This window comes from Drosophila elegans, unplaced genomic scaffold, assembly GCF_018152505.1.
Source record: "Drosophila elegans isolate 14027-0461.03 unplaced genomic scaffold, ASM1815250v1 contig_814, whole genome shotgun sequence".
NCBI lineage: Eukaryota > Metazoa > Arthropoda > Insecta > Diptera > Drosophilidae > Drosophila > Drosophila elegans.
In genome coordinates this window covers 9469687-9491701 of record NW_024546167.1, presented here as the reverse complement: position 1 = coordinate 9491701, position 22015 = coordinate 9469687, and the positions used below count along the sequence as shown (strand labels likewise).

At 37.7% G+C, this 22015-nt stretch overlaps 1 protein-coding gene and 1 long non-coding RNA gene across 2 annotated transcripts; one reads left to right on the top strand and one right to left on the bottom strand.

The window, feature by feature from the left end:
• Window positions 1–257: 257 nt before the first annotated feature.
• LOC108150435 (serine/threonine-protein phosphatase 4 regulatory subunit 2) lies at window positions 258–1966 on the top strand. The gene is made up of 2 exons (XM_017278593.2): window positions 258–710; window positions 778–1966. Exons 1-2 carry the CDS (start codon window positions 401–403, stop codon window positions 1791–1793), a joined length of 1326 nt encoding a protein of 441 aa, XP_017134082.1. The 5' UTR covers window positions 258–400; the 3' UTR covers window positions 1794–1966.
• A 4739-nt stretch (window positions 1967–6705) lies between these two features.
• LOC108150434 lies at window positions 6706–16303 on the bottom strand. Its single transcript, XR_001774672.1, has 2 exons — window positions 16149–16303; window positions 6706–7054 (listed from the first exon to the last, which is right to left on the bottom strand). It is a non-coding gene; the product is annotated as an uncharacterized LOC108150434 (long non-coding RNA).
• Window positions 16304–22015: the final 5712 nt, after the last annotated feature.

Here is a 22015-nt window from a genome sequence, read left to right as displayed (position 1 = left end):
CGTTTTCCCTGCCTACCTTGGCTTTGTGTTTATTGTGCGAATAAATGTCAACAATGCAGAAAGGCACATGGATTGCCAGTCGATTTAGAAGGTGGAGTGATCGGAAATATCGTTTGTCGACTTTAAGGTGGGCAATTTATAAAATATATTAGCCAATACTTTAAAAGTAGCCATAGTAGCAACAGTAGTCATATAGTAGGTTTTTTAAAAACAATCACAAATATATTTGTTTCTGGCGTTGCAACTCCAGACATTTGTTCACTAGCAGGCCTAGCTAGATACTTTACATTTTCTTTTAACGTGCAGCTCCAATCATACGCATAAATATACAGATCTCTGTCTGAAACAAAAGCAGTCAATATTCACAAAACAAGGCAATAGACCAAAAAAACAGGGGAAAATGCACAATTTGATAAAAAGTCGTGCTCTCCTCGAGATTCTTAAGTCTCCTGTGCAAGATCTTGACTTCATAAAGGAAATCCAGGTGGAAAATGAAAATAAATCTGGCAAACTGGCAGTTACAAGTACAGTGAAGCTAAATGTTAATGCACAAGAGTTTGTGCCACGTTTTAAAACCGAGGAGTCGAGCAAAGATGAGGCTGAAGTCGTTACCAATGAAATAAAAAAAACGTTTGAGACTTTGGATGAGCAGAATACCAATACTAATTTAATGTTGCCTTGGAAAGGATTTCCTAAGAAAGCTGAAACAAGTAAGGGGTTTACGTAGCTTTTGATAATCACATTTTCGTATAATACTTTGCTACATTTATTTTTTAGGTACTCGAAATACCCGTATAGTTTGGTTTAACGATGCTGACTATATTATTCGTCCTTGCGCAAAGCGAACTAAGAAGTCGAAGGATGAAAAACCACTTGTCGACATGGTTGAACACCCCGACCCCAAGGAAACTCTTCCGAGTACATCTACCAATTCTAATAAAAATGCTGAGGAAAAGCGCCGTGAAAAGGAAAGAAAAGTAGCTGTGGAAGCCTTGAAATTGGCAGAACAAAGGCGCATGAGGGCTCCATTAGTTCCGTCGACTCCGGCCAATGAGAATTGCAATGATGGCCAACCAGTTGTCCATCTCTCCCGATCGCCCATAAGATTTTCTCCAGAGGAAAGAATAAGAGTGGATAGTTTGAGGGCCGCAAAGAGGGAGCGCATCGAAAGGGTCCTTCGCGAAATGACAAATGAGAAACAGGAGCAACTGGATAAATTGGAAAAACTGGAGAAACTGGAACAACAGGAGAAATTGCAGCAGGAGAAACAGATTAGTCACGATCCCATGAATCATGTCCCTATTCAAAAGGAAACGGAAAAGAAGGAGGCGGTGGCCTTAGTCCGCAAAAATAGATATATTCCCACCACCAAGGAATGGGACGAGCGATGTCGGGCCAAGCAGATGGCTAAGATGGAGGCGGAAAAGAAGGACTCAAAGGACTCCAGTTCCAGCAAAGCTAACTCGGTTAACCCAAGTCTGGTAGAGATCACCTCTTCGGGGGTCATCAGACTGGGCGATCTCAGGGCTGTGGCTAAGCCTCGCTATTGTCCTCCTGGTGAACTAATGGAAACGGAGAAACGCAAAGGAAATCTTACCCATTTCCGGCCTCTTTCTAACTGGACATCCCGTCAAAATCCCCACACTACCTTGAATACCATTTCCAATCACAAGGGAAAAATAGTCCAACGCTATAGCATTGAGCAATTGCTGGAATTTGAACCGCAACCTGGAGATCTTACAAAACCCATTTTAGATGAGGCTGTCTATCATTTGGGTTTTCTATGCATTTGAATCAAAGAACGTTTTATTCTCTTCAGAAATTTCCTTAACTTCTTCCTCGTTTTGCACTCATTCAGTTTCTAATTAGTTGTGCAATTTTCCATCAAAGATTTTCCTTGTCACCTTAATTGTTATTATGCGTGGAAGCTGAAGAGAAAATTCCCATTCCAAAACAAACAAATAAAATATAGCAATGTAATTCGTTTTTTTTTTAATATCTTTAGGGGTAATTCTAAATAGAAGACCAAGTAGTATTTTAGGCAATTGAACCTAAAATAAGAGCTCCACAGTTACCTCCATTTTTATATTATTGATTATAATAACAGCATAAATTCATTGGCATTTTTCTGCTTTTTGCACTTTGACTCCGGTAATTGAGCAGCGTAATTTTCCGATGCTTTTGGTGTTGCTGTCAACGGCAGTGGCCAGGTGCAATAATTTTAATGCCATTATTGTGCTTATTATTATTATGCCTACTGTGCGCAGTCCGCCGCTTCGGCATATTAAATTTCACTGAAAATTTGTTTTAATTTCATTAAACGGGAGAGAGAGCAATTTACACATCAGTAAAGTGTCTGGCACTGCACTGAAATAAATTTTGCAGGACGAATCCCCTACGGGTCCGTGTAACCGAGACCGTAGCGTAAAAATATTGACAAGTGGCTATGGCAACGATTGCTTGGTGCAGGGGGGTAGGTCATGGAAGTCCCGAAAGGGGGGACAGCGAAAAGGGGGACCAGTGGCAGTATCATATAGCGTACAGACATTGCCCTTGTATATTTGCCTGTTGTTGTGGCTCGGCCAGGGTTTCACAAATAAAGCGGAAAATTGTGTTTTTCGAATTGTTTTTTGCGTGTTCGAAACAAAAAAGAAAAAAACAATGACAGAGACAACAAAAAAACACATACAATCAAATGCATTTCACTGCTCAGCGTGCGTGTGTGCATGTGTTAAAATGACCTTTGGCTTTTATTGTCGCCTGCTTTCTGGTTGCAGTTTACTTTCTCGTAAAAATTCTTTGACCTCTCGGATTCTACTTTCCCACTTAGTTTTTCTTTGTTCCTCTTGCTGTCGATCCCTTACTACAATTACAGAGGTTTCTATCTTCCTGCACATAAAGTATTAAATAAATGACGGTGATTATCTCTAAATCCTTTGAAGTTTTGAAGATTTGAAATTGTAATACCCTTGCAGACAGGAAATGGATCCGAAATGAAGTTAAACCATATGACATAAAACCATAAAGGACAATAAAAGCGAGATACAAACAAATTTCTTCTCTGTTTGTATATATTTAAGTTGACCAAACTATGTAAAACATATTTAAAATTTTACTACACTCGCTTTTAAAGAATTCCATATTTATGATCTAGCCAATAAAGTTTATTTACAGGAAATACCTGTAATTTAATTTAACCAAAGAGCACTGTACTGAAATTGCTTCTTTGCACAACAGCACTTGACTCTGCTCATTTTCCGTTTATTTTATTGTTCTTTTTTTGCAGCTTCAAGCTGTTGCGTTAATTGCATATTTAAATTTATGCTGTTAATTGTTGGCAGCCCACGAGGCTCCGGATGCATTGCCTTCATTGCCAGTCGCTCGGTTGAGTTATGTTTGCCCGGCCAATGCGAATCCTCGAATTCCCTCTGCTGACTGAAAGCCATCAACAGCTCGGTTTGATGTTTGTGTTTCCGCGGATGTGTGTGTGTGTGTTGGGAAGAGGGCGTGTCTGCCGCCTCAATCGTTACATTTTATACATTCCATTCGAGGCCAGATCAAGGAGAGTGGGAACAAGGCACTCAGAGTGAGTGAAATGCCAGCTTTTCACTTTAAAATTTAAACCAAATTCAGTTGCTTTTAAGGGCATATTAATTGGACACTTAAAATATTTTTTCACCACGCACTCCAAACTCGAAAAACACACTAATCTTACATTTACATTATAAAGAAATATTTTTTTATTGAAAAACATTTTTAGTTATATTATGCATGAGATTTTCAGAAAAAAATGTATGTATTTGACGGCACAATAAAATTTCATACAATTTTAATGTAATGTTTTTATAAGAACAATCTGGTATTTATTAAACTGAAGGGCATTTGTTCGTTGTTGTAAATAAGTAAATAATTGTTACAAATTGTATATTGTCTGATAAATTTTTTTTAATTAAACATCTCTATTAGCAAGCAGTTTCTAAAAATTTAACTCTTGGACTAAAGCAAAATCAACTTGTCGTACAGCATCTGCTTAGTATTAGTATCCTAGCAACCAATGGTGGCTTTTCAAGGTTGCCTTTTCTGGAGCAATGAAAGGGAAAATCCGTGAAGTAGAGCTCACATAGTCCACTACGTGTAAGCTGATTAAGGGCCGCAAATTTGAACCACCCATAAGAGGGATTCAGAAAGGGAGCAGGGACGCAGGAGCCCCTCAATTGGCAAACACTTTGTCGCACTAATTAAGCCACTTAGAGGTGGGTCGGATCCTGGGCCTTGGCTTCTTCTTAGCCAAGCGTGTCACTCGGTCGTATGCGTAATAAATATTGAATGCAGCTTGAGGAGCAGCAGCAGCAGCAGCAGCAGCAGCAGCAGCAGCAGCGATAAGCTCAGCCCGGCAAAGGCCAAAGTTTTGCATCAAGTATTCCCTTTTCGGGCAAGCATGTGGGTCACTACGTGATCCCCGAAAGAAAACGTGACGAGCTGCAGAGCTCGCACTGAATTGCCTTAATTTTCTTGCTTCCGCCGCCGTGTGCAAAGTGGGAAGTGCAAAGTGCAAAGTGCAAAAAGAGGCTGCTTTCTTTTCAACCTCGTAAAACCAAAAAGTGCCTTCTTTTACTTTTCATGTGAAGTTTATGGTGACTAAAATTAGTTTCTACCTTGATTTGTGTACCTAGAGTTCTAAGAATTTTGAAATTAAGCAAAATTGCTATTTCGGTAACATATCAAGTTTATTTGACTAAAATCTTTGGAAAAATTGTTTAGAAAAACGTGACTAAAAACAGTAGTTGTACAGCTAATTTATCCATAAACTAATTAATATACAATATTTTAGACACGCTGTTCAATTTTAAAAATTGTTGTATTCCTAATCTACAAAAAATTTCCTCACTTTGGTGAAAACAATTTTTAATTTGGCTCTTAGCAGTACTTTTATTTATTAGCAAACTTTGCCTTATCATCGTGAATATTTTTTTCGAGAAAAAAGGGTGTGTGTGTGAGTGAGTGTGTTTTGAGTGTGGCAAGGGTGCAACAGAGTATTGCCGTGTTGTCACCGATTGTTGTAGTTGCTTCGTGTTGCTGTTTAGCCGTGTTGTTATTGCAGCTGGCTGTTGTTATTGCCGGTGAGGCCATCCCATCATCAACATCATTGTCGGCACCATCAGCGTTGATGGCTTGTTAAATTGCCTGTTTCACCTTGTTCCTGTTGTTGTTATTGTTGCACGTGTCACTTGAATGCGAGTGTGCCAGAATATCTGTGTGTGTGTGAGTGTGTGTGTATGTATATGGGACGTGTGCTGTTGGTGTGCAGGTATGCGTGTCTGGTTTTTGGCTCGCATACATTATGCACATTAGCGCACATTATGAACATGTTCGCTGTGACCCTTTCGGCCCGCATGAGAACATGAAAAATCAGGGCCCCGAAAACTGAAACTGGACTGGAGCGACAGCGACAGCGCCAGTTCGTGACCTGATTGGCAACTAGCCAGAAAGCAAAAGCGTCGAAAATGATTTTCACTCTTAAATTAGTCGTCGCATCGCATCGCATCGCACCGCCCGCCCAGCTGACAGTTGAGAAATTAAGTCAAACCATCAGCCAGCAGGGTGCCTGCCATGTTTTTGTCCCTCCACACCCACAATCAGGGCCAGGTTAAGTGTTTACGTGTGCACTTTAGCCATCATCAAAGCCCAGCCAGCGGATGTCAGCTCAGGGTTGGGAAAAGTGCGTTGGAGTGTTGGAATCACAGGGAGTTCGAAAAGGTTTGCCTGCTTTTTCCTAACAAATAGTTGGTAGTAGGTTTTGAAACTTTAAAAACTCTAATGTTTAACTTAATTTTTCTAAAATGCTTGTAGACGTTTATATATTTTACTTAATTTGTTTATATTTTTTTCACTATCATATACATTTCTTTTAAAGCCTTCTCTTTCAAATCAACAATCCTCGCCGAGGTGCAATTATTCCCTTATTAAGAGTTCGAACTGTTGTCAGCATAAATGCTACTTAAATGCACTTAAATATGTCCCTTCGTCAAGAACCCCGCACCTCAATCGACCTCAAACCTTTGTGTGGCCATAATTATCACTGAAAATGGCTCAGCTTCAATCGATGCTGAAAAATGCAGACACAAAAAGTCGCACATGACAATGAATGTTAATTGCAATGGGGAGACAGAGGCTGTCTCTGTCCCTATCTCCTCCTCATTATCCCTCTCGCTCTTTCCCTGCCTGCCCGCAAATGACTGTGGAATTTACGCGCTCAAATTATGTTTAATAAATGTATAACAATAACAGAAACATTTTGCATTAAGTGAAGCCACAATTGTTAGTGGCCTGTGTGAAGGTTTTTTTATCTGATGTGGCAAAAGCAATAAAAAGATCAGCAAGTGTCGGGCCATAAGGCTTAAACTCAACCGGGAGAAGTCATCAGCAGCTAATGGAAATGAAATATTTTTAATGAAAGATTGTCATATAAATTGCACCTTTATCCCTTTGGTAAATATAAAGCAAGAGGAGGATTAAAGGTTGAGTTGTTAATATATGTTAAACTTGGCTATTTTGGTTCAACGCAAGCTGGTAAGTTTTAAATAATACAAATGATTTTAAAAATTTGTCTTTTAGCTAGCACAAAAATTGTGTTTTAAGTAATCAGAAGCTCTATTGTTAAAAAAAAATAAAGCAGGAATAAAATAATAGCTTTGACCATCAAAATTGAATTCATTATTTTCGTTTTAATTTCAGCATTTTTAATTAACTTTATCGTTGAACAATTTTATGCCATCATCGACTCTTGGTCTAAATTAATAAATGTATTTATTTTTGCTTAGCTTCCGTGTGTCCTATTATTCCAATTGTAATCAGATTTCGTTAATCCCGCATTGAGAGCTTTCATGCCATTGGTTAGGCAAGTACTTTTCCGCATTAACGGCATTGAAATCTATTTGAAAGTTTAAAAAAAATCATTTTAATTATCCATTCAAATTAGTGAAAGGACCTGAAAAAACGAGAATTAACTACAGAACTTCGTGCCATTGGTTAATGAGGTCAGTTGATTTGGATCCTGTAGGAGAAAAAAAAATAAAAGTAAATGCAGATAACTATGAAATTGAATTGCTTTAAATGTTTTACATTTTTAACACCTTCTCCTCAATTAGTTAAATAATAAACACCCATGATTATAATTATATATATGAAATTTTTATTTTTTGTTTCTTTAAATTAATAAAATTATTAAATGTTTTTATTTTATTTTAAGAAAATGAAGCAGGGGTCCTTCAGGGGTCCTGAAAAAGAAACACCTGTGGTCAACTTTTGATAAGGTTCAAAAGGACTAGCCACGATAAGCCTGAGAAAATATGAAGAGAAAAATTGTATGGAACGACGAAACTAAATTGATTTGATTTGGAAATAAAGCTCTAGGTATTTCAGAACCAAAACCAATTCTCTTTTGGAATTTATGGATCCCATATCCTAACCTTAATCCTTGATGTGCATATGGACATTCAGTCAGATTGGAAGTGACACTCATTAAGTTGACTTTAAGCCGCATGGCGCTTTGGCCGCATTAATCCTCTTGTTCGGCTTTCATTACATTTGCGCTTATCTGCATAATTGAAATGAATGTTTCAACATTATTTGCCGTTTTAAATACCTATAAAAGAGCGCATAAAAAACGGATATATACCGGACATGTATTTGTATTAAATAAATGCACAAATGTGCAATGACATATGAAAAACATATCATTAATTTTAAATAACCAAATTAAACAATTAATTGCCAAAGACATGGTCCCCGCGCAAAAGTCCGCGACAGCAAATTTAATTTCACATTTCAATGCACAAACACTCTGTCCCAAAGAACCGATCCCAACTCAAACTTAAATGTATCCATTCCCACTCGACCGTCATAAGTAATTAAAAATTAAATAACTATCAACCAGCTGGCAATGAAAAAGTGCCAAACAAAAGAAATACATTTGCTGGCCTAAATAAATAAAAACCAGTTTAAAGAAAAATGGGGAGATTTTAATAAATTATATGAATACTCTAATGAGAAAATTTTGATGCATTTATTTTTAATTTTTTGTACTTTTTAACAGGCTTTGAAGAAATAAACTTTTTATGTCGGAAAATTTGTTTTTGCCTTATGCTAAAAACTTGTTTAATTTAATTTTAATTATAGCCGCAGAAAGTGTATATAAATTTTAAAATAACGCATTCGTATTGAAAGCAAAAGTGGACAAAACAGCAAGCAAACAAGCCAAAAATGAAAAAGACAGAAAAAAATACAGAGTTCGGTCGACAGGCGGACAAACAAATGAAATTCATTAACAGCCATCTAATTACACCAGACAATGACAGCCAACGGACAGTGGGCAGATGAAGGGACTGGCCATGGTTTTTAGCCTCTGCGTGTGCATTTTGCATATAAATTGCCAAATTAATGAGCACCCGAATGAGAAACCGCAGCAAATAAGGCCCAAATAAATTTATAAATTCAAGGAAAACGGCGGAAAAATTCTTTCAATTATTAACTAATTGTAGATTGAACTTGAAGGGTCTTGGATATAAAAAAATAAGGAGATGTTAAGAAAGTGTTTAGAAATATTTAAAATCGATCAAAAGTAAATTGAAAAAATATTAAATTAGTTCTTATTGTAATAGGCAATGTTGAAGATAGTTGTAATGAAATAAGGCATTTTTTTAATTTCTTAAAATTTATTCAGTTCTGTTCAAAAGAATCCCTTTTAAGTTTCTTTTAGAACTTTTAATTAACCTCTGGCTGCATTCTGCGGTCTGGTCATTTTTTAGCTCTGGGATATTTTTGATCGGTGAGGGGGGGACGAAAAAATTGGTTTTGGCCAGGTGGTAAAAATATGGCCAACATATACATATGCTTGGCCTAGACCCAACAAGCCGAAACAAAGTCAGATGTCAGAAAAGTCAGTCGCCAGAGTCAGGAGTCCGAATCTGTCTATGGAGCCAAATCCTAGTTCACTTAAAATTTCACATTTCCTTCCGGACACTCGAAATGCTTGCGGGAAGCACATGGATTGTCGAGGGAAATGCGGAGAAAGCCGGAGGGAAATGCAGAGGATGGCAGAAACTCACACAGCCCGACACTAAAAGCTGCTGTAGGAGCTTAAGTTAACAACTTATGCCGGTTGTGGAGATATCATGGCCGTAGAGGCGGCGCTCAGCTCCTCGAACGGCGGGACGAAGGACTCGGGGCGAAGGACATCTCGCACAGAGAATGCATTTAGGAAGGAAATTAGTAAGTAAATGTCATAATTTGCCGAAGCCACTGGAAAAGGGATTTGGGCATGAAAAGGGGATTACGAAGTCATTATGGACACATATGCCTGAGCCCTCCCTTTCCTCTCACTTTCGCCCTGCAAATGGAAATTAATGGAATGGGAAGTAGGGATCGGGCACCTTGGACTGTCATTCAGCGCGAGCTAATCAAAATGCAAATTTCAATTTGCCGAGTTTGAGACAGAAAACAAACAGGAGGGGAATACAAACCTAAAAACAAAAGGATAGAAATGCGTTGGCTTAAACACTCACAAAAATAAAAAGTCCAAAGAAAATGAACCAAAAATACAGAAAGGGTATAAATAAAAGCAATAAATGTAATTTTTAAATTAAGTAAAAATTCACAACAAATATATCAATTAATGGACTGGCAAAGTGATGTGATATTAATAATAATAATAATAAACTTGGTAAAATAAATAAAACGCTTAACATTAAAAGAATAATTGAAATGTACACCAACGAATTATTTTAATAAAAGAAAACACCAACAATTTAAATTAATTAACTCAATTTAAACCCACATTTACAGACATTGTAACAAACTTAAAAAAATTGATTTTAAATTAAGTTCACAGAACTCTTTAAACTTTATTACTTTCTCAATGCATTTTAGTGTAGTGAATGTAGGAGCTAACAATGCTTATAATAACGAAGTCCCAATTGCACAAAATCTTTGACTTTTTACCTTGGCCTGAAGAGGGAAGAGAAGGCGAAGACAGTGGCTGCCAAAGGAGCCAAGGACCCAAGGGGTAGCTACAAATGGCCCAATAGCTGGCGACGCTAACTGGTTGTTGTCAGCACAGACTCACACACACAGACGGTCACGGAGAAAGGAGAAAGTAGAGCCAGAAGCGGAGAAATGTAGAAAGGGGAGCTGGCTAAAAGCGAGAGTTGGTCACAAAAGACGAGTCTCTGGCACGCCGTAATCCTTTTCAATGTTAACTTCCGCTGTGCCCACATTGCCCTTGGCAAATTACTTGTGTCCTTTTCTTTCCACATTTTTTTTTATTTTTTTTATGTATACCTTATATATATATATTTCCTGGATGCTTCGTTTTATTTTTGTTACTTGTGCCGCAACTTTTGATAACGTCAACAGAATTGAACATAGCCGCAAACCAGAAGCAGCAACAACTTCTGTCCCTGCTTTGGCATATTTTCTTCTTTGGCTTTGAATTTTCATTTCGGTTTCTCCTTGTTTTTCCTGGACTCGGCTGTCTTTGGATAACATATTTTTCTACATTTTTGCCGCCTTTTGTGTGGTTCCTGGCCGAGAGAGCAAGGAGGAAAATCCCTTTGTGCCAACGACGAGTTTGTCAATTTGTGGCAAATGCAGTAAACATCATCTAATTGACGTTGAAACTACCGCCTGCCAGAGTGCCACAAAAGGTTTGACCTGCCGCACTACAGCGCTTTCCCACAGTTTTCCACAAACCCTGGGTTTCCTTGCTGTGCTTGACATCTGTCCATGTGTCTTTCTTTTATATCTTCTGGCTTTTTATAACAAGAGCCCCTGTACGACATTGGGTATTTGCAATTAAATTGAAACGATCAAGTAACTCAACATTTGATTTGAAAGGAATATCTTAAGAATATTTATTTATAAAATATTTATTTAGTAAAGAACTTAAAATGAGTCAAATGTTTGCAGAGTTTCTTAAATTAAAGTACTATTTAAAATTGTATCACTTGTAAGGAGGAAACATGGCGAGGAAATGTGTTAGTTCTCATACCTGTTTAAAATTGTACTTAATATGACTCTAGGGTATTAAACATAAAATACCTCTGATAAGCACATATGTATTTCTTGTTATTTCCCTCTTTACACAGCTTTTTAATCTGGCCCGTCAACACTGACATCAGTGGGATTGGTCCAAAAGGGATAAACAAACGACTAATTCCCGTCTGGTTTGCATTTGGGAAAAGCCCTCCCTCACATATCCTTGTTTTAAGTCTGCCTGTGCCTGTCAGTCGGTTAATGTTGCTTTGCATAATGTTTTAAATTGAGTGATGGATCGGTTATGAAATTATATCAATGGGGGCTGGCTTACATAAGCAAAGTAAAGTTGAGTTGCAAGAAAATTGAATTGAAAACGGAGTAGGGAACGAACGGCAAAACTGTCGTAATTTTTCAACAAGTCTATCAGTCAAAAATCAAATGTTTCGTGTGTGTCTCACAGTGAAGAAAGTTTTTGGATTTTAGTAAAGTTTTACAAAGTGAAGTGCGTCAAGTGGCAGGGGAAAATACAGAAAATTTGGGAAACCTTACGGCTAACCACTAAATAAAAGAGGGTAATTATACAACAACAAAAAAATCAAAGAAATAATATTTTTGTCGCGAACTGCAAATGTTAATTAATTTAACTTTTTAATTAGCTACAACTGAATTTAGTTTTAGTATGCCATTTTATTCAATTAAAAATATTTGCGGCTTGTGGTTCATATTTGCAGTGCTAATTAATGTGATTGGAAAAGAATCAAAAAGACCGGCCAAAGTTTATTCTTACTCGAAATAAAAATTATCTGTATTCATAATGTGCCACAAAATGAAGTTTTCTGGAGTCTAAAAAAATTTGTTATGCCTTAAATAATTTTTAGTAGAGTTTTAACGCAAGCAAGGTTTAAGAATTTCCCATTTCACGATTAAATCCAAATGTTTGTCAAAGAAAATTTTAATAAAAAAAAGGGCTATATTTATCAGCATGTTGTGATTTCAAGAAATTCTTTTATTTTGTAATAACTCTGAATATCTTTACTCGAATTCACCCATTATGCCGAGAAACTTTCTTTTGTTTTCTCGTGTTGTTTTGAATTGTTGAAATTCCTTTCGGTTTGCCGGCGTTTTATTATTTTTACTCTGCCTCCGTGTTGTTACCTGATTTGTTGTTATTGTTCTAGTTATTGTTGTTGCCCTCATTGCGCATTGTTTGCGCTGCTCGCGTTTTGCTCAGTTGCGGTTCAACGCGCCCGCCACCCACCGCCCGCTTTCTCCTTTCCCTTTGCCGCTTTCATCATCATCAAAGACAACAGCAACAGCAACAACAATAACCAATTTCTGAGCGCGGCGAAAACTTTCGCCCGAAAAAAGTTTTTCTGCACATGCCAATGGAGGCGAAAAAGGGTTCCACATGCGTGCAGGTGCACTCACCTGTGTGTGTGTGTAAGTTTGGTTTAAGTTTTTAGCATACACCAAAAGGCAGTGGGGCAAAGTAGGCGTGGCAGATCGCGGGGGCGAAGTAGAGGCTTGAGCAAAGGCGAATGGCACAAAACTTGCACAAAAGACCAGCAGTCAGACAGCAGTCGAATGTGTGTGTGAACACTCCACAAAATGCTAAGCATGTATTGAAAGCCAAATGTTAAAATCATATTAAATAGATTTAAACATTTAGTAATACAAAAAAAAAATCATTTGGTAAACTAAAATAAACTACTAACTAGTTAAATATATAAAAAGTGTTTTTTATATTTGGCTATAACAAAATTTCTTGAAAACCACAGAACAATTTTAGATCAGCTTACAAGAAATACTAATTTAAGTTATATCATTTTAACGAATGGAAACAAAATAGAAAAGGAATATGTATATTCTTTTAATTTAAAGCTTAATACCGTTTACACTTTGGTTTCTATCTATAAATTTTCGCGCTGAAAAAGACAAAAACTGACTTTAAGGCGTATCATTTTTTTTGGCGCCTTACCGCTAACTTTTCGCTCAGTGTAATTGCAAATGCGAGAGCTTAGCTGCGTGCCAGGCACACCTTGAGGAAAATTTTGCGCCTCGCCCGCAAGCAGACATTGGTTAACAAACTTTTCAACTACCTAACGCACACACTCGCACACATGCGTGGCTTGAGAAATTATTATAACACGCCACGTTGGCAACCTTTTCATATGCCAACAACTTTGGACAGGACGGCAAAATTGCGGGAAGGGGGAGGATTCGCCGGGTTCTTGGCAAGTCCTGTGTAGATATAAAATTATGCGCGTTTATTCGTAAATTAAGTGTGCTGGGGCTGTTGCTCTTTGAAAGTTTGAAAGCAAATCGCTGGCTAACTTGGCTAAAAAGGGAACCCAAGGGGGACTTAACCAGAGCGAATGCACCTTGTGTGGTTAGAGGGGGGTGCCTGGCACGTGCCTGGGCGATTCCTTTCTGCCAGCGTGTTTATTAAAAATGCACAAGTCCTAAGTGGTCATGTCCATCGAAAGCCGCAGCCGTATTAAATTTATTTAACAAGTCTTCCAAAATTACACTACCTTGCAACGCTAACCGTCTTGGCCCACTCTTCTGCCCATGAACCAAGTGCTTTTCGGTGTCTGAGCCTCTGGACAGAAGGTTGGATTACTGACAAAACCTGAATAGAATTAAAAATATCAAAACAAAACAAAAAAATAATCAACAAAAAAAAAAAACAAATTAATATTTTTTAAAACTATTAAATGTTAAATGCTCTAAATTCAGGAAAAAATAAAACAAATTAATATGTTTTAAAACTGTTAAATGTTAAATGCTCAATATTCAGCATTTAGTTCTTTATAATCGATATAATCAAAGGTTTAACCAAGACTCTTCGCTCCTTAAATGATAAGTGAGGTAGCACAAGGAGATGCAACATTGAGGAGGCAAACCCAATGGGGCAGACACCACAAAGTGGAGATGTTGCGGAGCTCCGAACCGAAGCTCGGGAAAATTCAGGTGCAGATGCCAAGCGAAGCGCAGCGCACACAACATTATTGGCAGGTGGAAATAGCAGCCATACAGGTAGCCAAAAGAGGGGGCGTGGCAGGGTAAAAGCTTTGGAGCGCGCTGAAAATTTTTAGATTTTCAGAACATAACATTTTACGGTTTCACGGTTCATTGCCACATGCAGGAAAAGTGAAAGATACATCGCCATACAGGTGCAACTCACTTTCCACTGGTGTGCCCGTGCACAGAAAATTAAGTAACGCTACATTTTTGAAATATTTAAAATATTTAAGACAGTATAAAAATCATACAGCCTTTAGTTTACTTTGTTAAATATACATTTCTTACAAATTTTAGATCAAAACATACAAATTCCAGAAAGTATATAAAATTATAATATGTATTAAATTTCTCTGAGTGCAGTGCACATATGAAACCGATACCTTTTTCGTTTAGACGCTTGAAAAGCGTTTGATGAGCTCGAGGGGACTAGAGGATATTCAGGAGTGGGGTCGTGGACAAGGATAACTTTTGGGTTTTCGTCGATTTTGTTTTTGTTAAGCTTCAACCAAAATATTTTAAGCAGTTTAGAAACTGCTCATGTATATCACAAGAGTTCACATATCACGCACACAAGAGACAGACAAAGAAGGGGGCTACAAATTTCCCCCTATATCGATGCAACTTTTGCTTTTGTTTGGATTTTGTTTCACTTTTTTCGCCGGATTTTGTCCGTTGTTTTTAATTTTTTTTTTTTGTCATCACTCACTTTGGTCGTTGTCGCTAAGCCTTTTGATTTTGGCTCTAAGCGTATCGGATTTTCGCATATTAATTCGTTTAAAATGTGTGCAGAGTTTTATGGTGTCATTTTTTAATGGTTTTTCGCGAGAAATTTTTGCGGGTGCCTTTTGTGGTTTCTCGACTTATGGAACTTAAGCTGGCTCAATTTCTATTCAATCTTATTGCACTCGGTATTTATGAATATAAATTTAAATTTATAAAAGTCCTATAGTATATACAAAATAGGTAATGTTTAGTGATCAATTGTAATTATATGCTTGCGTATTTTGTTATTTTAAATAAGTCGCAACTTCTTTCTCATTTTCCGTTTTCTCTAAATATATTCTTTCATCTTCGGTTTAATGACTTATGGGCATAAATAAATGTCAGCATTTCTCAGGCTACCCGTGCGGTCAGTTTCCTTATGGCCCCTCCCACCTCCTTGAAACCTGAACAGCCTCCTCCATATTGATAATTTATGTTTATTGCTTATGCAAAACGCAAAGTCCAATAAGCGGCAAATCAAACAAATTGCTGGAAAGTTTCCATCCGCAGAGAAGTGGCAGGGCCATCTCGATTTAATGGGGAATGGGTGGCCCTAAGCTAATGGCATTTGGCTCGTTGATAAGCCGCTCGATCTCGAAAATTAGCAAACAAAGTGCGTAGTCCTAAACGCTTTTGCCTTTGGCCTCGACTTTTTCTCCCTCTTCCCGGCGCTTGCATTTATTGTTTTTCATTTTGGGTTTTCCGCAAAGGTGAAAATTGTGTGCGAAAAAATCGTACGTGCGTGAAAATGAATGACGGTGGCCAAGTGTAATTGTCCAGCGATGGGATGGGGAAAACGCTTTCCGAGATGGTTGCGGTCCCGAAGAGATTGGCGATGTTCGCGTGGAGGTTTTCCGTTGGCGTGTGGTCAGGTGTTTGTCAGAGATATGACCATGCCCCCTCGTCCATATGATTTAATGTTAATCACATTTAATGGGGGCGTCTGGAAGAGAATAAAGAATGGAAGGAAGGAAATGGGAAGCGGACGGGCATATTGAAAGTACAAGCTCGTAAATTTAATTTTACACCAACGAACCGCAATGAATAGGAAAGAAAACGGCAGAGAAATGTCGGGAAACTAAACTAGGAATCAAATCGTACAACATAATGGTAAGATATAAACCCCATACATACCATTTTTAAGAGTATCAAAGAAAAACAGTTTACATTTACTTGATATGTAAAGAAAAAGTAGAGTATAACCATAATTAAATTATAAATGGGGTTTTAGCAACTCTAATAGCTTTACATTGGCTTTAGTTAGAAAATGTAATAATATTTTATTCATTTTGTTGAGATAATAAAAAATATAAAAAAGCATATACCTTTCGGAAGGGTGTGAAAAATAGCAGCGGTCACAATGGCCAAATGATGCTGCTACTTGGCTCCCCCTCAGCTTTTCCATCTGCCAGACTAGGCCCATAAATTTTTACTAAGCACACGCAGTGCGCTCTCCGCTGGTCTGCTCCATACTGCGCTCTTGCTGGCCTGGTCATCTATTTCCCTGGCCTGAGAGATGTGTCTACGTCTGCTGTCCGTTATTCTTTTTTTCCTCGCTTTTTTATCGTTTAATTAAAATTCGCAACACGTAAATCCATTTGAGCCGCTGCTGCAATCTTTACTTTAACCTTAAGGCGGTCCAATCCCAGTCCCAGTATAGCTCTCCTGTTTGTTTGTGTGTGTGTGTGTGTGTGTGTGGTAAATCCTATTTTTCTATTTTGTTGCCCTATAAAACCACTTTACACAATTTTCGTCTTTTGTTTTTCGATTTTCTTCATGTTGTTCTGCGGCCATTTTTCCTGTCGTTCTTCTGATGCCCTAGTTGTTAAGTTCTTTTGAATGTGCAAAATAGTTGGTTCTTTGATTGGTTTTATAAAAGACTCGGTTAGATTTTGTAGATTCGAATAGTCCGCTTCCTTTACAATTATTTAAGCTTATATGGCTTATCCAGTAGGCAGTTTATGAAACATTACTATATAATTTGTCTTTTCAAATGTTGGTTAATAATTAGTTTTTAATTAAATAAAGTAATAAACTGTTCAAGATATTTGTTAAACATTTGAAAGACATTTCTTACCTTTTTACAATAGTTCTGTAACATTATTTCCAGCACGCGTAAGAGTATAACAAGGTCGTAATGGTGAACATATCTCGCCGCTTTGATTTCGCTGCTTGTTTTTCAGTCGCAGTTGTTGTTGGCACTGGTGTTGTTGGCCTGCTGAAGCCCTGACTTTTACCAATTATTGCTAGTGCCGGTGCCAGCCAGCGAATTAGCCTTTGTTGGGCAACCAATCAACTGGCGCCCCTCCTTCCATTGGGTATTTCACTGTCTGCTTCCCCTTTCGATTGCCGCTGGCTTTTCATTACTTTTCTATCAACGTACTTAGGCCATTGTTGTGCAGTTATTTAGCACAATCAACACCCGATGCTGCCGAGGGTCGACACCCCCACCAGCCACCCATTTGATTTTCCCTTTGTCTTAGCTTCACTTAGAAGGGATATCCTGCTACTTGGGGCAGCTTAGTAAATTTTATCAATGGCAAACATTTCTCCGGGACTGCACCCCGCATCCTGATGGGTGTTCCACCTGAAGGCAAGATCCTTTGTACATTCACGTTCCAGTGGAGATGCACACAAAATTAATGGAAATTGCTCTGCACAATGTACGGAGCAATCCACTCGGAGCCAAGGAGGAGACAGAGGTATTAAAAAATTAACAAAAAGCCAGCCTGAAAGTGGCTAACTGGAACTACAAGCTGGCCCCGACTTGAAGGCATTCCATGTAATTGTTGCATGTCCTGCCTCCCGCCTGCGATTGCATTCAATTGGAATTATCTATGAATGGCCGAAGGGACAGAGAACAGAGGAGTTGGAATTGTAGGCGATAAAGGATAAGGCAGCTGATGGCAGTTGGGCGCCCACTGATTGCTCAGGGATCTTGTGGGCTCTTGGACAAGTTGTTAAGCGCTTAACTTGGGCTACAAATTGTGTAGAAACAGTCGAGGGCTGTCGAAAGGTTGGATTAGATTTTAAATTACAGGTAAGGTGAGCTCTAAAGGATTTTAGAGCGGTTTGATTGCACATGTATTTATCTTTATTTACCGATTAATTGACGCTCCCTAAAGTATGCAATATGTAATTGTTATGTGCTCTATAGCTACGATCATTTATAGCTATTTAATTTGGCTGCTAAGTAGATATTATTTTTAAACAAAAAACTCGTAATAACTGTTAATAATAATGTCTTCTTAAGTTATTTAGGTAAATATCCAACAGCGATGGATATTATTTTTATAGGCTCAGAAAGTTTTAATTTATTTCTCAACCTAGGTACAGATCTTAAACTTCTTCAAAACAAAATTAAATATTTAGTAATTATTTTGCTCATCGGCTAAATTCAATTCCCATCGATTTGCTTGTTTCTTAATTTTCTCGCTTCTTGTTGATTAGTTTTAAATGAGTTTCGCTGGCGGCATTGCTTGACTAAACCCGCTGCCGCCTTAACCCTTTACACCCGCCTGCCCTGACTGATATTTACGCGCCTTGGCTGATTGAAGTGTAATCAGCAGGCAGTCAGTCAGCGAGTCAGTCGCTCCCTCACTCAGTCAATCAATCGGAGAAGCTGCGGGCCATGTATTAGCAGCTGAATGAAATGTAAGTGAGCAAATCGTAATTAAAATTGCGCCCATCAGCGGCAACAGAGGCAAAAACAAAGCGAAGCGGGCCAACAACAAACGAGGCAGCAAAGTACGCTCGAGGACGCAAACAATATGCATTAGAGCTGAACGCGATGAGGGGCGTGGGAAAGTGGGTGGTGGGTGGTGAGGCGGGAGCGGGTCAAAGCACTCGACTGTCTGATGGCAATGACGTTGACAGAGACGAGACACTAATGAAAATGCATAAGCAGTTGCAGTCAAGGGAAAACAGAAGCTGAAAATGGGAGTACTGCTGTCAGGGACTGCAAATGTTCCTGGAATTGGAATCGTAAATGGACTATACACTCACATTTTTTTTTTGTATTATATTAACCAAAAAAATTAACCCTTTAGAAGATCTTGCCAACATTTAAAATCTTATTCATATTTTCGTCAATTTTGTTTGGATATTTAATCACATTTGTCGTCAAAACAAGTGATGTGAGTTATTTTTTATTTGTAGTTATAATTTATACATTTATTTATATATATATTTTCCAAAAACATATTAAAATGGAAAACATTTTAATTTTTTTTTATCGGAATGTATTTTAAACGAAATATGATAACTCCAAAGATAAGGTAAGTGAAAACATTTTCAATTCTTCGCTTCTGAAGCTCGGCCAGCGAAAAGGGCGGTAAAAAAAGGAGTAACAGGATAATGAGGATTGCGGAGTGGCAGAAAGGAGTTGGCGCATTGAGAATGCGACTGCAAAACAAATGCTAAAATGGGCAGGACAAAAGATGAAAGCGGCTCACTCATAAATGGGGTGACACAAGTGAAAAACGAGGCTGGAGGGGGGTAATGCAGTGCACTCGTCATATGTGTCTCTGTCTGATTTCAGTTTGTCTCTGTCACTCACTCAGGCACTCAGTCCTGTCTCTATCGCCTTTGTCAAGCAGCCCCGTCACCCCGTCGCCCCGTCTCGCTTGCGCCCTCTGATCCGGATTCTGAGTCTCCGTCCGGGCTTAAATCAAAGTGAAAAGCGTGCTAATTGCATTAAAAGCATATAAACAAAATGCAATGCAAGTGGCTGTGATAAATATAAAAAGCAACAGCCCAGGCCCTGAAAGGCCCTCGACTGAATGTCACTGTATGTGCACCATATATTTCCCCATCTCTCTCGGTTCGCCCCGTCCCTTTTCAGTGCCCTTTGTGCTGTGAAATTAAGCAAATAAGCTAGGGCAAAAAAGTTCTGGAGATCCAAATGGCTTTGTAGCCCCTTGAAAAGCCCTTTTCACATTTTGAAAAGCTTTAAAGGACTCGAAAAATTTGACCTACGAAATGGTTGCCACTAATTCCATTGAAATCATTGGATAATAGCTAATCAGTTCAGTTGAGTTTAGGAAAGGTTAACGACAACTCAAGTTAAATTGTTCTTATCAACGTAAAGTTAGTGTAGCACTTCATTTTATAATAAAAAAGAGTTGATGAAGCTAAATGTAAATATTACTTTAATAATGTTAAGTTGACAAGTTACCAAATCAAAGTTTATTTGATTATTTGCGTTCACTAGTAGAAAACGTTGCGTATACTTAATGTGCTTTAGAATATAGCTCTTTTGATAGTTTGTTTTGTTCAAACCTGATATGATATGATATTTGTTAAAAAATATATAAATATTTTTAATAAGCAAAATACGCGGCAGTTAGTTTTTCATTTCTTGATGACTCTGTTAAGTTTATTCCAAGGCAGCAAAGACTTTATTTTTTACAATAAATTCCCATTAATGTCTGATTTCGGCCCACAAATAGTCCGGGATCCTTGAAACTTATCAAAATACATTTTTCTGGAGTATTCCCAAGTCATTAACCCGCCATTAAGAAAGCAGTCTGGATAAGCAAGAACACAATATGAGCTGCTCACATTTATGGTTGGCGATACGAATGTTCTTAACTGCATGTACTCAGGCCTTGGCTGAGCTATGAGTCCGACGCTTTATAGCACCCAATCACGACTGAAAATGAAGAAAGCACCGCATGCGTAGCGAAAATTCAATCGTACAATGTGTTGATATATGACACGTAATCAAATGTTTAAGTGCATGGCACACGCATCGCCAAGTCAAGGAGCCCAATCTCCCATGTTGAAAATATGAACAGAATCTATAGAGAGGGTGGCCTGGGTACACACAGCAAATCCGACAAGTAAATATAATAACAATAAAATGAAGCAACGACATGAATGCCATCGCAGCGCCAAGGCGAGATATTATGACACTGCCAGCAACAATAAAAAAGTATAACAGCGAAAAGAATGCCCGGCAAGGACAATTGCCGGCACGAATCTTTTCCCCGTTCTCTGTTTTCTGTTCCAGGTCAAGAGCGCTCACAATGAGGACGATGACAAGGGGACGCGGCGTGGGAAAATTCCGACAAAAACAAGTCAAATGGATTGGAAAATGGCATACCCTGTCATCCATAAAATATGCATTTTCAAGTCATAGTGTCATAGCTATAAATTTTAGGCCATAAACAAAGTTAGAATAGAGAATGGTTATTTGAGAACGTTGATATTTGAAATAGTATATTTCACTCAGCAAGATAAAAAGAATACTTCAGTTAGAAATGGTAAAAAAGCTTAAAAGCTTATCATTAACTATACATAAAAATAAATTAAATTTTTACAAATTAAAAATACAAGATAATTCTTACCTTTTGCTACTTACCCTATAAACCCCCTCTCCTGAAAAACACAGGGTAGTAAAGACGACAAAGCAGAGGCCCTGAAAATATGTTGGCAGTTACTTCCTTGGGGCGGTGCCAACAACAATCAGGCACTCTCGTTTGATTTTTTTGCATTCTTTATTTCTTTAAAGACTTAATAACATTCATTATCCGCATTTAATTTACACTGCTACACAGGGTTTTTTGGCTTAAGTTCTCTATGGTTGGATATGATTTCGCTAGTTATGGTCTTAGTCTAGGTAACATTTAACAATTTGCTCATCGTACATGAGAGAGACAAAGATTTCCTCAGCGGCGATATGCCTTAAGGTGTGCGTCATACATTTAAGTGCAATAAAATCATTTTAATATGTGTGAGGTGTGATTGTTTTAATCATTCCAATTGAAAAGGATTTTACACAGTCAAATCCTGAATGAATTTAAACATTAGGTAAGACTTGTTGTGTTCTTTAACAAATACATAACACGTATTAATTAAAATCTAAAATAAAGATATTTTTACAATACTGGAATTAAAATAAAAAACTCTAAATACATACTAGTTTTGGATTTTAAAATTTGGAAATAAAAATTTCATAAATAATTTTAATGATTAATCGAATGATGTATAGAATGTATTTAACTTGTACAATTAATTCTAGTATTCTGTTGGCTACATTACTTACTAAGCTTTAATTGAAATCAAGTTCTAAGTCTATAATTTGTGTTTTTTGTCCTTTATTGATTCAACGTCTATAAATGTTATCTTAAAATGTAAATAGCTCAAGAATCTCTATTAGTTTTATTTCTTATATTTTACATTTTTGGCT